Source organism: Ailuropoda melanoleuca, chromosome 13 (assembly GCF_002007445.2).
Source record: "Ailuropoda melanoleuca isolate Jingjing chromosome 13, ASM200744v2, whole genome shotgun sequence".
NCBI lineage: Eukaryota > Metazoa > Chordata > Mammalia > Carnivora > Ursidae > Ailuropoda > Ailuropoda melanoleuca.
Window position 1 is genome coordinate 3,461,235 of NC_048230.1, and position 13,239 is coordinate 3,474,473.

Sequence of the window (13,239 nt, forward strand, 5' to 3'; positions counted from 1 at the left end):
TATGTATAACAACTCCAACAAAGGAACCATATTCCCTAGAGGTTGACGATTTTTAGCCTGTCACTCATCCTCTTCCATCATCTCACCTGAACTTCTTCATAGTTACATTATATGACTCCTTCTGTGCACATGTATTCAGTGCTTTTTAAGTCTTTGTCACGGATCTATTTTATTTTTAAAGATTTTATTTATTTATTTGAGAGAGAGAGAGAGTGAGAGTGTACAGAGAGGCAGAGAAAGAAGCAGATTCCCTGCTGAGCAGGGAGCCTGATGATGGGGCTTAATCCCAGGACCCTGAGATCATGACCGAGCTGAAGGCAGATACTTAACCGACTGAGCCACCCAGGTGCCCCATCACTTATCTATTTTAAATTATTAGGACACAAATGGTATTTATTTATTTATTTAATTTATTTTTTAAGATTTTATTTATTTAACAGAGATAGACACAGCCAGCGATGGAGGGAACACAAGCAGGGGGAGTGGGAGAGGAAGAAGCAGGCTCATAGCAGAGGAGCCTGATGTGGGGCTCGATCCCTTAATGCCGGGATCACGCCCTGAGCCGAAGGCAGACGCTTAACCGCTGTGCCACCCAGGCGCCCCAATGGACACAACTGGTATTTAATGTGTCAGTCAAGAGATAGGGGCATTAGATTTCCTGTTACTTTCCCTTTCTGGTTTTAAGGTATAATAAAATGATTTATGAATGCTAAATTTGATCCTTAATATCATGTCTTTTCTTAAAGTCAATATTCTTTTTTTTTTTTTAAGAGACAGAACAGGGGAAGGGGCAGAGGAGAGGGAGACTCTTAAGCAGGCTCCACGCCCAGCACAGGAGCTGGACATGGGGCTCGATCTCATGAGCCTGAGATCATAACCTGAGCTGAAATCAAGTCAGACACTTAACCTACTAACACAACTAGCTGCCCCCAAATGTTAAGTTTCTTAAGTTATATATAAGACAGGCTCGGGGCGCCTGGGTAGCGCAGTCGTTAAGCGTCTGCCTTCGGCTCAGGGAGTGATCCCGGCGTTTCGGGATCGAGTCCCACATCAGGCTCCTCCGCTATGAGCCTGCTTCTTCCTCTCCTACTCCCCTGCTGTGTTCCCTCTCTCGCTGGCTGTCTATCTCTGTCATATAAATAAAAAATAAAATCTTTAAAAAAAAAAAAAAAAAAGACAGGCTCTGACCTAGGCTACCTGAATCTTTAGCTAACTTCACTTAGACTAAATGTTTCTATCTTTTCACCCTTACCTAAACCTGAGTGACATAACCAATTTACTAACTTGATAGGGTTTCAGAATTAAAGTGATTTTCAAAAATTAAAAAATAAAAGAGGAAATGCACAAACACATCACTAATTTTATTTGCATTTAAACCAAATGTGCTGAGCTAGAAAGTTAGACAAGATGTATAATCCATATTTTATACATTAACACAAATTTCAGAACATAAAGTATAACAATAGTCTCTATTGTTCAAGTCCACATATTTTTATCTAGAATACGGTATTTATAAAATTAACACCTCCTGCAACAAAACCAACATTATTAGGGGAGTTGTTTGAATTATTTTTTAATGGCCATAGTGGAGCCCATTTGCCTCATTAAGTAACTATAGGGATTTAACATCTCTTTAAGTTGCTTGAATACAACCAAGAATGTGGTATTGATAATTAAATATGTATCAATTCACTCAAACATTCAGAATAAAAGGACTTATTTTTTACTTACCCCAAAAAAGAATTTTGAAAATATATTACAAATTACCCTCCCAACCACAGTGAACACACTCCTTTACGGCTTCATGCAGCATGGTCCAGGAGTTAAAGTTTTTGTGCTTCCACAGGTCTTTCTATTTGGGCAGTTATCAATCGTCTTCTTTCTCAATGTATGTCTTTGCATGAACCCGGGCCATCTGCCTGGCCAGGTACCTGTCTCTAGCTGACATTACAGTCTCTTCATTGCTTCGCTTTGCAAACTTGTTCCCCACCTCATGCGGTTTCTCTTGTTCTTTGCCCATCTCTTGGTGAACCTCTGTGAGTCTGTGTTTTGCTCCCAGGGATGTTTCAGAACTGGAGGCTTTCTCTGGGTTTCTTTCTCTGTCCTTTTCCGTATTTCTCATTTTACCGGATCTTTCCCGGTCAAGAAACCTATCCTTTGCCCTAGAATCTGGGCTGCTTTCTTTTTTGTCTCGGATTCTTTCTGAAGATTGAACACTTATTTCTCGTTCTCTATCTCTGTACTTATCACTGTTTTCATATCTTTCTTTCCTTGCTTTCATATGCTCTTCCTTCTCTCCTCCTTTCTCACTGTGTCGGTCATGATCATTTCGTTGCCTATCTCTTTCTTGTTCTCTTGGGGAGTATTTTCCCCTGTCTTTCTCCCTTTTCCAATCTCTGTCATTTCTTTCTCTTTGGTCTCTTCCCCTCAGTTTATCTTCATGTTCATGCCTCTTCCAGTGAGAATCCCTGTGACTGGCCTCTCTGTGCCTATAGGAATCCTTCTTTTCTTTTCGGTAATCACGGTCAGTATAATAGTTCTCACGATCCCTGGATTGCCTCTCTTGGTGCTGATCTTCCCTTTTCTCATGAACTCTTGACTTGGACCTTTTTGTGTGGCAGTCGGTACCATGCTCTCTTTCTTCACTAGAAGACCGTGAGTGCGCTTCAGTTCTCTGATGCTTGGAGTCACTCTCGGAGGTCTCTGCGACCTTCTTCCTTCTGCAGTTCACTTTATGATTTTCTTCCATTTCATCATCCTCACTATTAGCATCAAAGTCACTGTCTACATCTGGGTTTTCCTCTGCTTTCACAACAGTTTGGACACTGCATTTCTCACGTGGTATTCTGTTCTCTGAACTTACTTCATCAGAATAACCCCTTGATTTCTCTTCCTTTATCGCAGACCTTAAACAAATAACACAAAATGCCACATATCATTGTAGTAAGCACACGAAGTGTTCATATCATTTTTCTCAATACTTAAACCAATACAACTACTAAATGCAAAAAGTGGCTATTTACCTTGTAAACACCTGTAAACTAGTATTTTCTAACCATTCAGAATATTTTCAGAAAAAGATAGAAGTGAAATAAAGAAAATTAGCCTTTCTGTATTGGGCCACTAGAACCTTCAGGCATAAGCCTGTGTAAGGTCTTCATTTTTGTTAAGCATGACAAAGAATAATTGGGAAAAGTAAGATATATTCTGGATCTAAGTGCTATTTTCACAACAAGAAGTTCAAGTTGCAGCTCTTTGTTGGGATTCTTATTCTTTTTTTTTTTAAATTCAAGAATAGTTCTGGAAATAGCTGAAGATACTTTCACAGCAAAATGGTAGTAAAATCTAATTCTAAATATCACTAAATAATCTCCAATGATTAAAAAGGCACGAACATCTTGATACAACCTCCTGGCACCTATCACAACAAAAGAGGAATATGTGAATCCATCTGTTACAATCAGTAACACTAAAAATTGTTTATGTCACCTACATTTTCCCAACTGGTAAGTGTGGCTGATTTATTTACATTAGCTACACATTCATTCTTACTGATCTCATAATAATCATAGTAACAGAACAACTGTGGTTTTCTGGGAACTGCTGGCAGAACTGTCGTGGCTAAAGGATCATCTAATAGCTAGGAATTCTATTATTAGACTCTGAGAGAAGTACAACTATTAAATGACATTATGGAGTTTCATGGCTGGCCTCACAACTATTCCAGACGAGATGCTAACAGAAATTCTAATTTACCACTCAAAAATCTCTCTTCAAATATACTTTCTTAGACTCATAATTTTCCTCAATTTTGTAATCAAACCCAGCATTTGGTGGGAGGGAGGGAAGGTGGAGTATAAATCTAATTCTGTCTCTTCAGCCTTAATTCCACTCTTTCCTTTTCCCAGCAACACAGACTTAGATCCTCTAATCTGAATATTCCTGTTCCAAAAAACAATTTACTCAGATACAAGCTTGGGACAAATTCTCCCTTTTACCTTCAGCTATATACTTATGACAGTCATTTCACCATTCCTACAATACCTTACAATTTTATCAAAAAACCCCTCCAATCCTTACCTTCTATGCCAGTGCTAATGGACGTACCTACAGAAACGGTAACATTCGTATCTGTGCCATCTAATACAGTAGCCACTAGCCAAGTGTGGCAACTGAGTACTTGTAATGTGGCTACATAGTAGGGAGTGCATTTCTAGCCCCTGATATGTGAATCTTCTGTTTTATAGAGGCCATGTCCTATTTACGAAAATAAACCACTTCTCTTATATACCATTTGAACACACATGTAGGATTACCGCAGAATAGAAATAAGTAACCTGTAGGTTTTTAATCAAGAAAGTGTGAAGCCCTAGCAATTCAATTAGGTCAGGTTTGGCTGACAACACAATATGCAATGCTACAAACCTCTATCTTTCAGAGGATTAAAATGATCCCACAACCACAGATCACGAATGGAATCTTTCTTCTAATATTCTATACGTCACGTCTCACCTGGCTTCACGAAAGCTGCATGTAGGTACTTCCTCTTCACCAACTGCTTGATTTAATAGGTGTCTATAAAATCCACTGAGATCTTTCTGCTTGGTTACATCCAAACGTGCTAAGAGAGGGCAAGCAGAAGTGAGAGGAATATACCCAACAAGGCACAACACAGTTCAGTTTTACAGGTGTAGAGAAAGTTAACATACACAGTGTACAAACCATTCTCTAGATCTAGTTGGCCAACTACAGCCTGCAAGCCAAATGTGGCCTACTGTTTTGTAAATAAATGTTCACTGGAATGTAGCCTTGTTCATTTATTGTTTAAGGCTGCTTTTGCATTAGAAAGGCAGAACTGAGTAGCTCCAGCAGAGAACATATGGTACACAAAGCCTAAAATATTTACTTTTCTGGTCCTTCACAGAAAACTTGCCAACTGGTATTCTATATAAACACATAGTACAAGCTTAGAATATTATAGATTGAGCATTTGCCAATGAAGCTACTTATAAGTATACAATATACTTAGATCTTGAGAAATGACTACTGGTAGGAAGTACTGAGGTAAAGACTAAGACATTCTGTGGCTCCCGCGCATCTTTGTTCTTTCTTGAATTAACGTCATTCTTTTTCTAAATGCCCATCCAGCTCCTTGAGTGATGTCACTCTAATTTTCTAAACCCAGAAAATACAACAAGGACTTAAATCTTAGTTTAAATTGCTTCTGACAAATATCGTGGTGTTATGACTTGTAATAAAGGTTTTACATTTGAAATTATTTTCTAAGGCAATGACTTGCAATGGCCATAGTTTTAAGCAACAAAATGAGAGCTGTGAAAAGTCCAGTAGAAGTAATAATTACCAAAAGTACAGCTATGTTTTTAGTCATCATCTTTTCTCTGTTTCATAATATTACAGAAGATCGTATGTACACCTCGAATTCATACACATAAATGAGGACCACAACACTATCATCTAGAAGTTCAGGGACAGAGCAAATGGCAAGACCACAGGGCAGAATTCTGCCGCTTGTTTCCTTCTGCCCTCCTCCCTCTCCCAGTTCACCTTCAAGTGCAGCAGCCCTTTTTTCTCTTTCTTCCTCTTCAGCTCTCTCTTGAAGTTTTTTCTTATAGGCAGAAGTCACAAATGCCTCCTTATCATCAAACTCTCCCTTCTCCATTTCTCGTTCTCTCTGTATTTTCTTTTCCATTCTCTTTTCCTGTTCCTTTTTTCTGATCTCAACTGCTTTTAGTAAGTTGTGAATATATTTGGGCTAGAGGAAAAAATAAGATTATTTAGGGAAGAATCAAAGATAAAAATTAAGAATATTGTTTTTATCATGAATTTATTAAGATAAAAAAAGCTACTCCAAATAGGGGATTGTCATTCTCCCAAAATTAAATATAAATTTACTAGCAAGACTGAAACTAAAATTCTTTTCAACAAAAATTTAAGTGTAAAGATAGAAATTATTCAAAATGCTACTGTTTTAAAATTTCAAACTAAGTAATTTTTCCACTGTATTTTCACCCTTTTTACAGATATTGTCTCAATACATCAACAGATAAGTGAATCAGAAAGGTTCTCACTAGTTTTTCGTATTAGTTGAAATATGATTATTTAAAAGAATAGATGGAGGCGGCTGAGTGGCTCAGTCAGTTAAGTGTCCGACTCTTGATCTCAGCCCAGGTCTTGATCTTGGGGTCGTGAGTTCAATCCCTGCACTGGGCTCCACATGGAGCCTATTTAAAAAAAAATAGCTGTAATTTTACATCTGTACATACTATAAAATGTGAAGATCTTTAAAAATCAGTCTGTGCTTATGAAAGAAAAAGAATGATAGAAAACCTGAACTTATATCAAGACCCCGCTCTCAATTATTTTTTCAAACTAAAAATATGATATGTGCAGACGATTCAGTTACCAGCTTGAAAAGAATAAAGAAATAAGAGGATGATAAAACACAAAAATACGAACAGGAGGAGGAGTTACTAATAAAAAGACTTTCTAAGAAAAAAATTTCAAAAATTTATTTGTGAAGGTGGTAAAACAAAAAATCAAAACTTATTGTTTTTATTGTTAGATAGTTCTAAATTAAATCTGTATTATCTGCAACTAGGGGCTCTTCACACTCCAAATGCCCTTATCAAAGCTTTTTCTCAGATCATTCCTCATGATGCAGCTCAAAAGGGTACTTGGGTGGCTCATTCAGTTAAGTGTCCAACTCCTGATTTCGGCTAGGGGTTATGATCTCAGGGTAGTGAGGATCAAGCCCCGTGTCAGGCTCTGCACTCAGCGGGGAGTCTGCTTGAGATTCTCTCCCTCTACCCTGCCCCCGCTTGCACATGCACGCTCTCACTCTAAAATAAATAAATAAATCTTTAAAATACAGGTTGAGGTCAGAGAAATTTGAATTTTCAGCTACAAACCTTTCGGTCTTTTCCCAACAGCAATTTGGGATTATTTTCCTCCTTTTTTTTCTGCATTTCATCATAAATACTGTCATATTCATATACAGTGGCATCTTCTGCAAGGGCCTTCTGGATTTCTAGTTTGGTCTAAAATAAACAAACAAACATGTCTAAAAAATATGAGCCAGCTAAATTGTACCATAAAAAGTCTTGGTTAACTTTTTTGAGAGAGGATCATGAATCAGGTTTATATATTACAAAAAATATCTGTCACATTTTAGACTGGAAATATAAACATCGCTCTGGAGCCAGGCTGCCTGGATTTGAATCCTGGCTCTATAACTTATTAGGTACTCTAGGCAAGTTTGTGTAATCTTTCTGTGCCTCAGTTTGCATCTAAAAAAATGAGGATAATAATTATGTCTACCTTCCAAGTTGTATTATCTACTTCATATAGTTCATTCACATACGACTTTTAAAAATAAACAACGAACACCTTAAACCAAGATCAGAGTAGAACTTCTGAACTTAGCTTAACAGATATCTACCAAAGAACCTACTGCAAATATTATACCTAATGATGACGTTTAACAGCTTTTCCAATGAAACAGGGAGTAAGATAATGTTGCCATCAGCGATTCTGTGCACTTGAAGACCAGATAAAAAGAACAGAAAGAAAAAAAAATGTCTAACTATTAAAATACCCCATTTCTTGAAAGGAATCTGAATCAGCAAAGTAGTAGTCACATTCTCACTCTTCGCAGATGACATGATACTCTACGTGGAAAACCCAAAGACTGCACCCCAAAACTGCGAGACCTCACACAGGAATTCAGCAAAGTGGCAGGATATAAACTCAATGCAAAGAAATCAGTTGCATTTCTATATTCACTAAAAATGAGACAGAAAAAAGAAAAATTAAGGAATTGATCCCATTTACAACTGCACCAAAAACCATTAGATACCTAGGAATAAATCTAACCAAAGAGGCAAATGATCTGTACTCTGAAAACTATAGAATACTCATGAAAGAAAATGAGGAAGACACAAAGAAATGGAAAAACGTTCCATGCTCATGGATTGGAAGAACAAATACTGTTAAAATGTCTATACTACCCAAAGCAATCCACACATTCAATGCAATCCCTATCAAAATAACAACCAGCACTTTTCACAGAGCTGGAACACACAATCCTAGAATTTATATGGAACCAGAAAAGACCCCATATAATAGCCAAAGGAATGTTGAAAAAAGAAAACCAAAGCTGGTGGCATCACAATTCCGGATGCTCTATCACAAAGCTGTAATCATCAAGACAGTACGGTACTGGCACAAAACCAGACACACTGTTCAACGGAACACAACAGAGAACCCAGAAATGGGCCGTCAACTCTATGGTTAACTCTTCTTTGACAAAGCAGGAAAGAATATCCAATCGAAAAAAAGGCAGTCTCTTCAACAAATGGTGTTGGGAAAACCGGACAGCCACATGCGGAAGAATGAAACCGGACCATTTCCTTACATCACACACAAAAACAGACACAAAATAANCCTTACATCACACACAAAAACAGACACAAAATAAATGAAAGACCTAAATGTGAGACAGGAATCCATCAAAATCCTAGAGGAGAACACAGGCAGCAACCTCTTTGACCTCGGCCACAGCAACTTTTTGCTAGCCACATCTCCAAAGGCAAAAATGAACTATTGGGACTTTATCAAGCTTTTTGCTTTTGCACAGCAAAGGGAACAATCAACAAAACCAAAAGACAACCTACAGAATGGGAGAAGATATTTGCAAATGACATCGCATAAAGGGCTAGTATCCAAAATCTATAAAGAACTTACCAAACTCAACACCCAAAGAACAAATAATCCAATCAAGAAATGGGCAGAAGACATGAACAGACATTTCTCCAGAGATGACATACATATGGCCAACAGACACATGAAAAAATGCTCAAGGTCACTCAGCATCAGGGAAATAAAAATCAAATCACAATGAGATACCACCTCACACTGGTCAGAATGGCTAAAATTAACAAGTCAGGAAACAACACATGTTGGTGAGGATTAGGAGAAAGGGGAACCCTCTGACCCTGTTGGTGGGAATGCAAGCTGGTGCAGCCACTCTGGAAAACATTATGGGGGTTCCTCAAAAAGCTGAAAATAGAACCCGGCAATTGCACTACTGGGTATTTACCCCAAAGATACAAATGTAGTGATCCAAAGGGGCACCTGCATCCCAATGTTTATAGCAGCAATGTCCACAATAGCCAAACTATGGAAAGAGCCCAGATGTCCACTGACAGATGAATGGATAAAGAAGATATGGTATATATATACAATGGAGTATTACTCAGCCATCAAAAAAATGAAATCTTGCCATTTGCAACAACGTGGATGGAATTAAAGGGTATTATGCTAAGTGAAATAAGTCAATCAGAGAAAGACAATATATGATTTCACTCATATGTGGAATTTAAGAGGCACCTGGGTGGCTCAGTCAGTTAAAGCATCTGCCTTCAGCTCAGGTCATGATCCCAGGGTAGTCGGACGGAGCCCCGAGTTGGGCTCCCTGCTCAGCTGGGAGTCTGCTTCTCCCTCTATCCGCTCATGCTCTCTCTCTCAACTGATAAAATCTTTTTAAAAATTGTGGAATTTAAGAAACTAAACAGAGAGGCATAGGGGAAGGGAGCGAAAATAAAACAAGATGAAACCACAGAGGAAGACAAACCATAAGAGACCCTTAGTCATAGGAAACAAACAGGGTTGCTGGAGGGGTGGGGAGTGGGGGGAAGGGGTAACAGGATGATGGGCATTAAGGAGGGCACGTGATGTAATGAGCACTGGGTGTTACATATAACTGACAAATCAATGAACTCTACCTCTGAAACTAATAATATACTATATGTCAGTTAACTGAATTTAAGTAAAAAAAAGTAATACCTTAAAAAAATAAAATACCCCATTTCTGAGAGTATTGCAGTAAATGCAATCAAGTTAGTATTCTTCATAAAAGTTAGTTTGGGATTAAAGCAGAAGACAAGAGCTCAATCATCCAAGTGGGGAATAAAGTGAAAAGCAGGAAGTATAGATGGGAGATCAAAGGGGCAGCAGGCAGGTAAGAGGTACAAGAATAGCTATAGGAGGGGCGCCTGGGTGGCTCAGTCGTTCAGCGTCTGCCTTCGTCTCAGGGCGTGATCCCGGCGTTGTGGGATAGAGCCCAACATCAGGCTCCTCCACTGGGAGCCTGCTTCTTCCTCTCCCACTCCCCCTGCTTGTGTTCCCTCTCTCGCTGGCTGTCTCTCTGTCAAATAAATAGATATTTATTAAAAAAAAAAAAAAGAATAGCTATAGGAGCACCCCTAACACTCAAGCAAACTATGAGAACAAGTCTCACTAATAGAGAAAGTGGTTTTGGACAGCTAGGATTAAGAATAAAACTAGATTTGGGATTTATGCTTTAAAAAGTAGGTAAGAAAAGGCAACACAAAAATGTTAGAAGAACACTAGAAAACAAGATAACTACATGACCTTGGAGAAGTCACCAGATTCTCTGTAACTAATTCTCTCATGGATAATGGTAAAGAAGTTGAACCTTGATGGTCTCTCTAAAATTCTACTGAGCTCTAAAGTTCTAAGCATTTCAGCATTTATGTTAAAAAAAAATTGTTTAAATTTTTTTGTTTAAATGTTCAATGTTTAAATTTTTGCATTAAATCATTTTGAGACTGTTGAGTTATACGTTATATTCCACTACGAAACAAAGATATTATCTTAACATTACTAAAATACGTAATTCTGTGCCCATTCCCCAGGATGGCAGTAAACATAGTGGCTAAGAGCATGCGCTCAGCAACTGTATTGCTTGGGTTGAACTACGAGACTTCATAAAAGTCACATAAATCCTTTTGCCTTTGTGTCCTCAACTACAAAGTGAAGACTATAAGAGCATCTATCTTATAGAATTATTTAAAGAATTCTTTTTTTGTGTGTGTGATGTGCTGTTATCAGCTTTATATAAATAGTATCAGCTTCATTAAAAAAAAAAAGTGGTTGCCAGAATATCTGGCACATTAGAAAATGTGTAACAAATTTATCCTTATGCAGGATTCCAGGTAGACAAGGGAGAAAGAGATGCCAAAGGTTAAAGAAAATGTGGAGGGGAAAAAATTAAAATAAAGAAGAAAGGGGGGCGCCTGGGTGGCACAGCGGTTAAGCGTCTGCCTTCGGCTCAGGGCGTGATTCCGGCGTTGTGGGATCGAGCCCCACGTCAGGCTCCTCTGCTGTGAGCCTGCTTCTTCCTCTCCCACTCCCCCTGCTTGTGTTCCCGCTCTCGCTGGCTGTCTCTATCTCTGTCAAATAAATAAATAAAATCTTTAAAAAAAAAAAAAAAAGAAGAAAGGTACTGTGTCATTGTTTAATTTCATTATGTTCTTCAGCAGCTAAATCTAAGATACAACGGTGTAGTAGAAAAATTAGTAAACCTTCAGGCTTAGTTCTCTAATTAGCTGTGTGATCATGAGGGGTAATTTATCCTTTTGAAGTTTCAGATTTCATAATCAAGACTATGGGCAGGTTCGTGAGATTTTAAAAATAAAATGTATGTACAAAAAAGTGCTTGGAAATATGACAGGGCACTATATAAGGTGCGAGGCAAATCTGCTGAAAGTTATCAGATATTCCCCATTCTTAGTAGACAAATTTCAAGTAATTAAAAAATTATGAAACTACTTTGGTGTGAAGAGACTTTTTTTAAGCAAGTAGGCTCACTAGTAAGAATCATTAAACCATATAATCCACTGTAAGACTACGGAGTCATCTGAAAGCAGAAATGGGTTTAATCTACAACACAGCAATGAAGAGTTAATTCTTCATTGTGCTTTCTCTTTGAAAATTTATCACAAAAACCTGAAATATATGTACATCAAGAAACATCTTAAACATTTTCAGAAAAGAAGTGTCAAGATAAAATTATTTCTTTATACACAACTACTCCGCTCAGTCTCAGGACTTAGATACTAAAACTGATACTGAAATACTTACTTCACCACATACATTTAATTCACTCAGCCACCTTACCTGTTTCATTGCCTGCTTCTTAGCAGCTTCCCTCTGAAGGCTTTCACTCACGGAGGTCTATAAAACACAAAAGTGCTGTCACTGTTTGCCAATTTAAAATTTCTTTTCCAGTATTCTGGTTGGCAACTAGTTTCTTACTTATACTAAAAAACAGAAAAGTATCATGAAAAAAATATTGTAATTAACATTTTCAAGGTCTTTTACCAAAACCTTAAGAAACAAATGAATTTTATTGTAGATCAAGAGCGTACGTGTAGGAGAAAATAGAATGGTACAAGAAAAAATGAGGTAACATGGCTTTTTATTCCCAACTTCAGCACTAAGGCACTCAGTCTCTACGGATTTCAATTATTTTGTATGCACATGTGAATGTGAGTGTGTGATACACAATACATGGGTGCGGGAGCACTGGTCCCTTCCAACACATTTAATGATATGATTCCCAGCAATAAAAAGCACATTTTTAAATATTTACTACTGAATATATAGTATATCAAGTTCTTAGTATATGCTTAAGGCTTACGGGCAGCCAGAACTATCTGGGGTTATAATCTTTCAATAAATATGTACTAAGGCATTGTTCTAGCTCCTGAAGATAGTAGGGAAAATAAGAACAGTCCCTAACCCTCAGAGATAAATGGTCTGAAAGGGAAGATAAGTAACTAAAGAGATAATTGTAATATAGATGTGATAAGCTATATAATAAAGGGATTTAAAAAAAAGGGGGCTGTGGGAGCACAGGATCAAGAAAGCCTTCCTAAAAGAGATATGACATTAGACTTGAATCAAAAAGAATTTAAGAGAAGGCAAGAGGTGTTTAGGAAGTAGTAACTACAAGGGCAAAAGTAAACATTTACAGCTAAGAAAAAAATATATAATTAAACTACTTAAAAAATATTTTCTCTTAAAAGGTTTTGTAAATATACTAACCAAAACTGAATTGTATACTTTAAACGGGTGAATTTTATGTTATGTGAATTTTATCTTAAATTTAGTCTACTGATGCATTTATCTTCTATTGAAAAATATAGTCCTTAGCCCTAGAACTATAGTTCTCTAGCCTACTGACATTTGCTGCTTTCAGCTGTACAGTATCAATTGGTGCTTCCTTTGTTTTCCATGGCAACCAACAGAACAAAATAAATAAACCTAATTCTAATTCCCTATGACCACGGAGATAAAGTTAATTCAAAAAGTAACAGAACACATAGTTAATAAATTAAAAGAAGTGGACAGGCA

At 37.5% G+C, this 13,239-nt stretch overlaps 1 protein-coding gene across 6 annotated transcripts in view; it reads right to left on the reverse strand.

Annotated features, from left to right (window-relative positions):
* Positions 1–1,340: 1,340 nt before the first annotated feature.
* The window catches only part of NSRP1 (nuclear speckle splicing regulatory protein 1), a 48,354-nt gene continuing 36,455 nt past the window's right edge, over positions 1,341–13,239 (reverse strand). For all 6 annotated transcript variants that reach the window (XM_002912306.4, XM_011224794.3, XM_019799209.2 and 3 more), the window contains 5 exons: positions 12,001–12,057; positions 6,930–7,058; positions 5,566–5,773; positions 4,513–4,621; positions 1,341–2,906 (listed from right to left, as the gene is read on the reverse strand). In XM_002912306.4, coding sequence (XP_002912352.1) covers positions 1,868–2,906; positions 4,513–4,621; positions 5,566–5,773; positions 6,930–7,058; positions 12,001–12,057 — 1,542 coding nt within the window. In that variant the 3' untranslated portion in view covers positions 1,341–1,867. The remainder of the gene's footprint in view (positions 2,907–4,512; positions 4,622–5,565; positions 5,774–6,929; positions 7,059–12,000; positions 12,058–13,239) is intronic.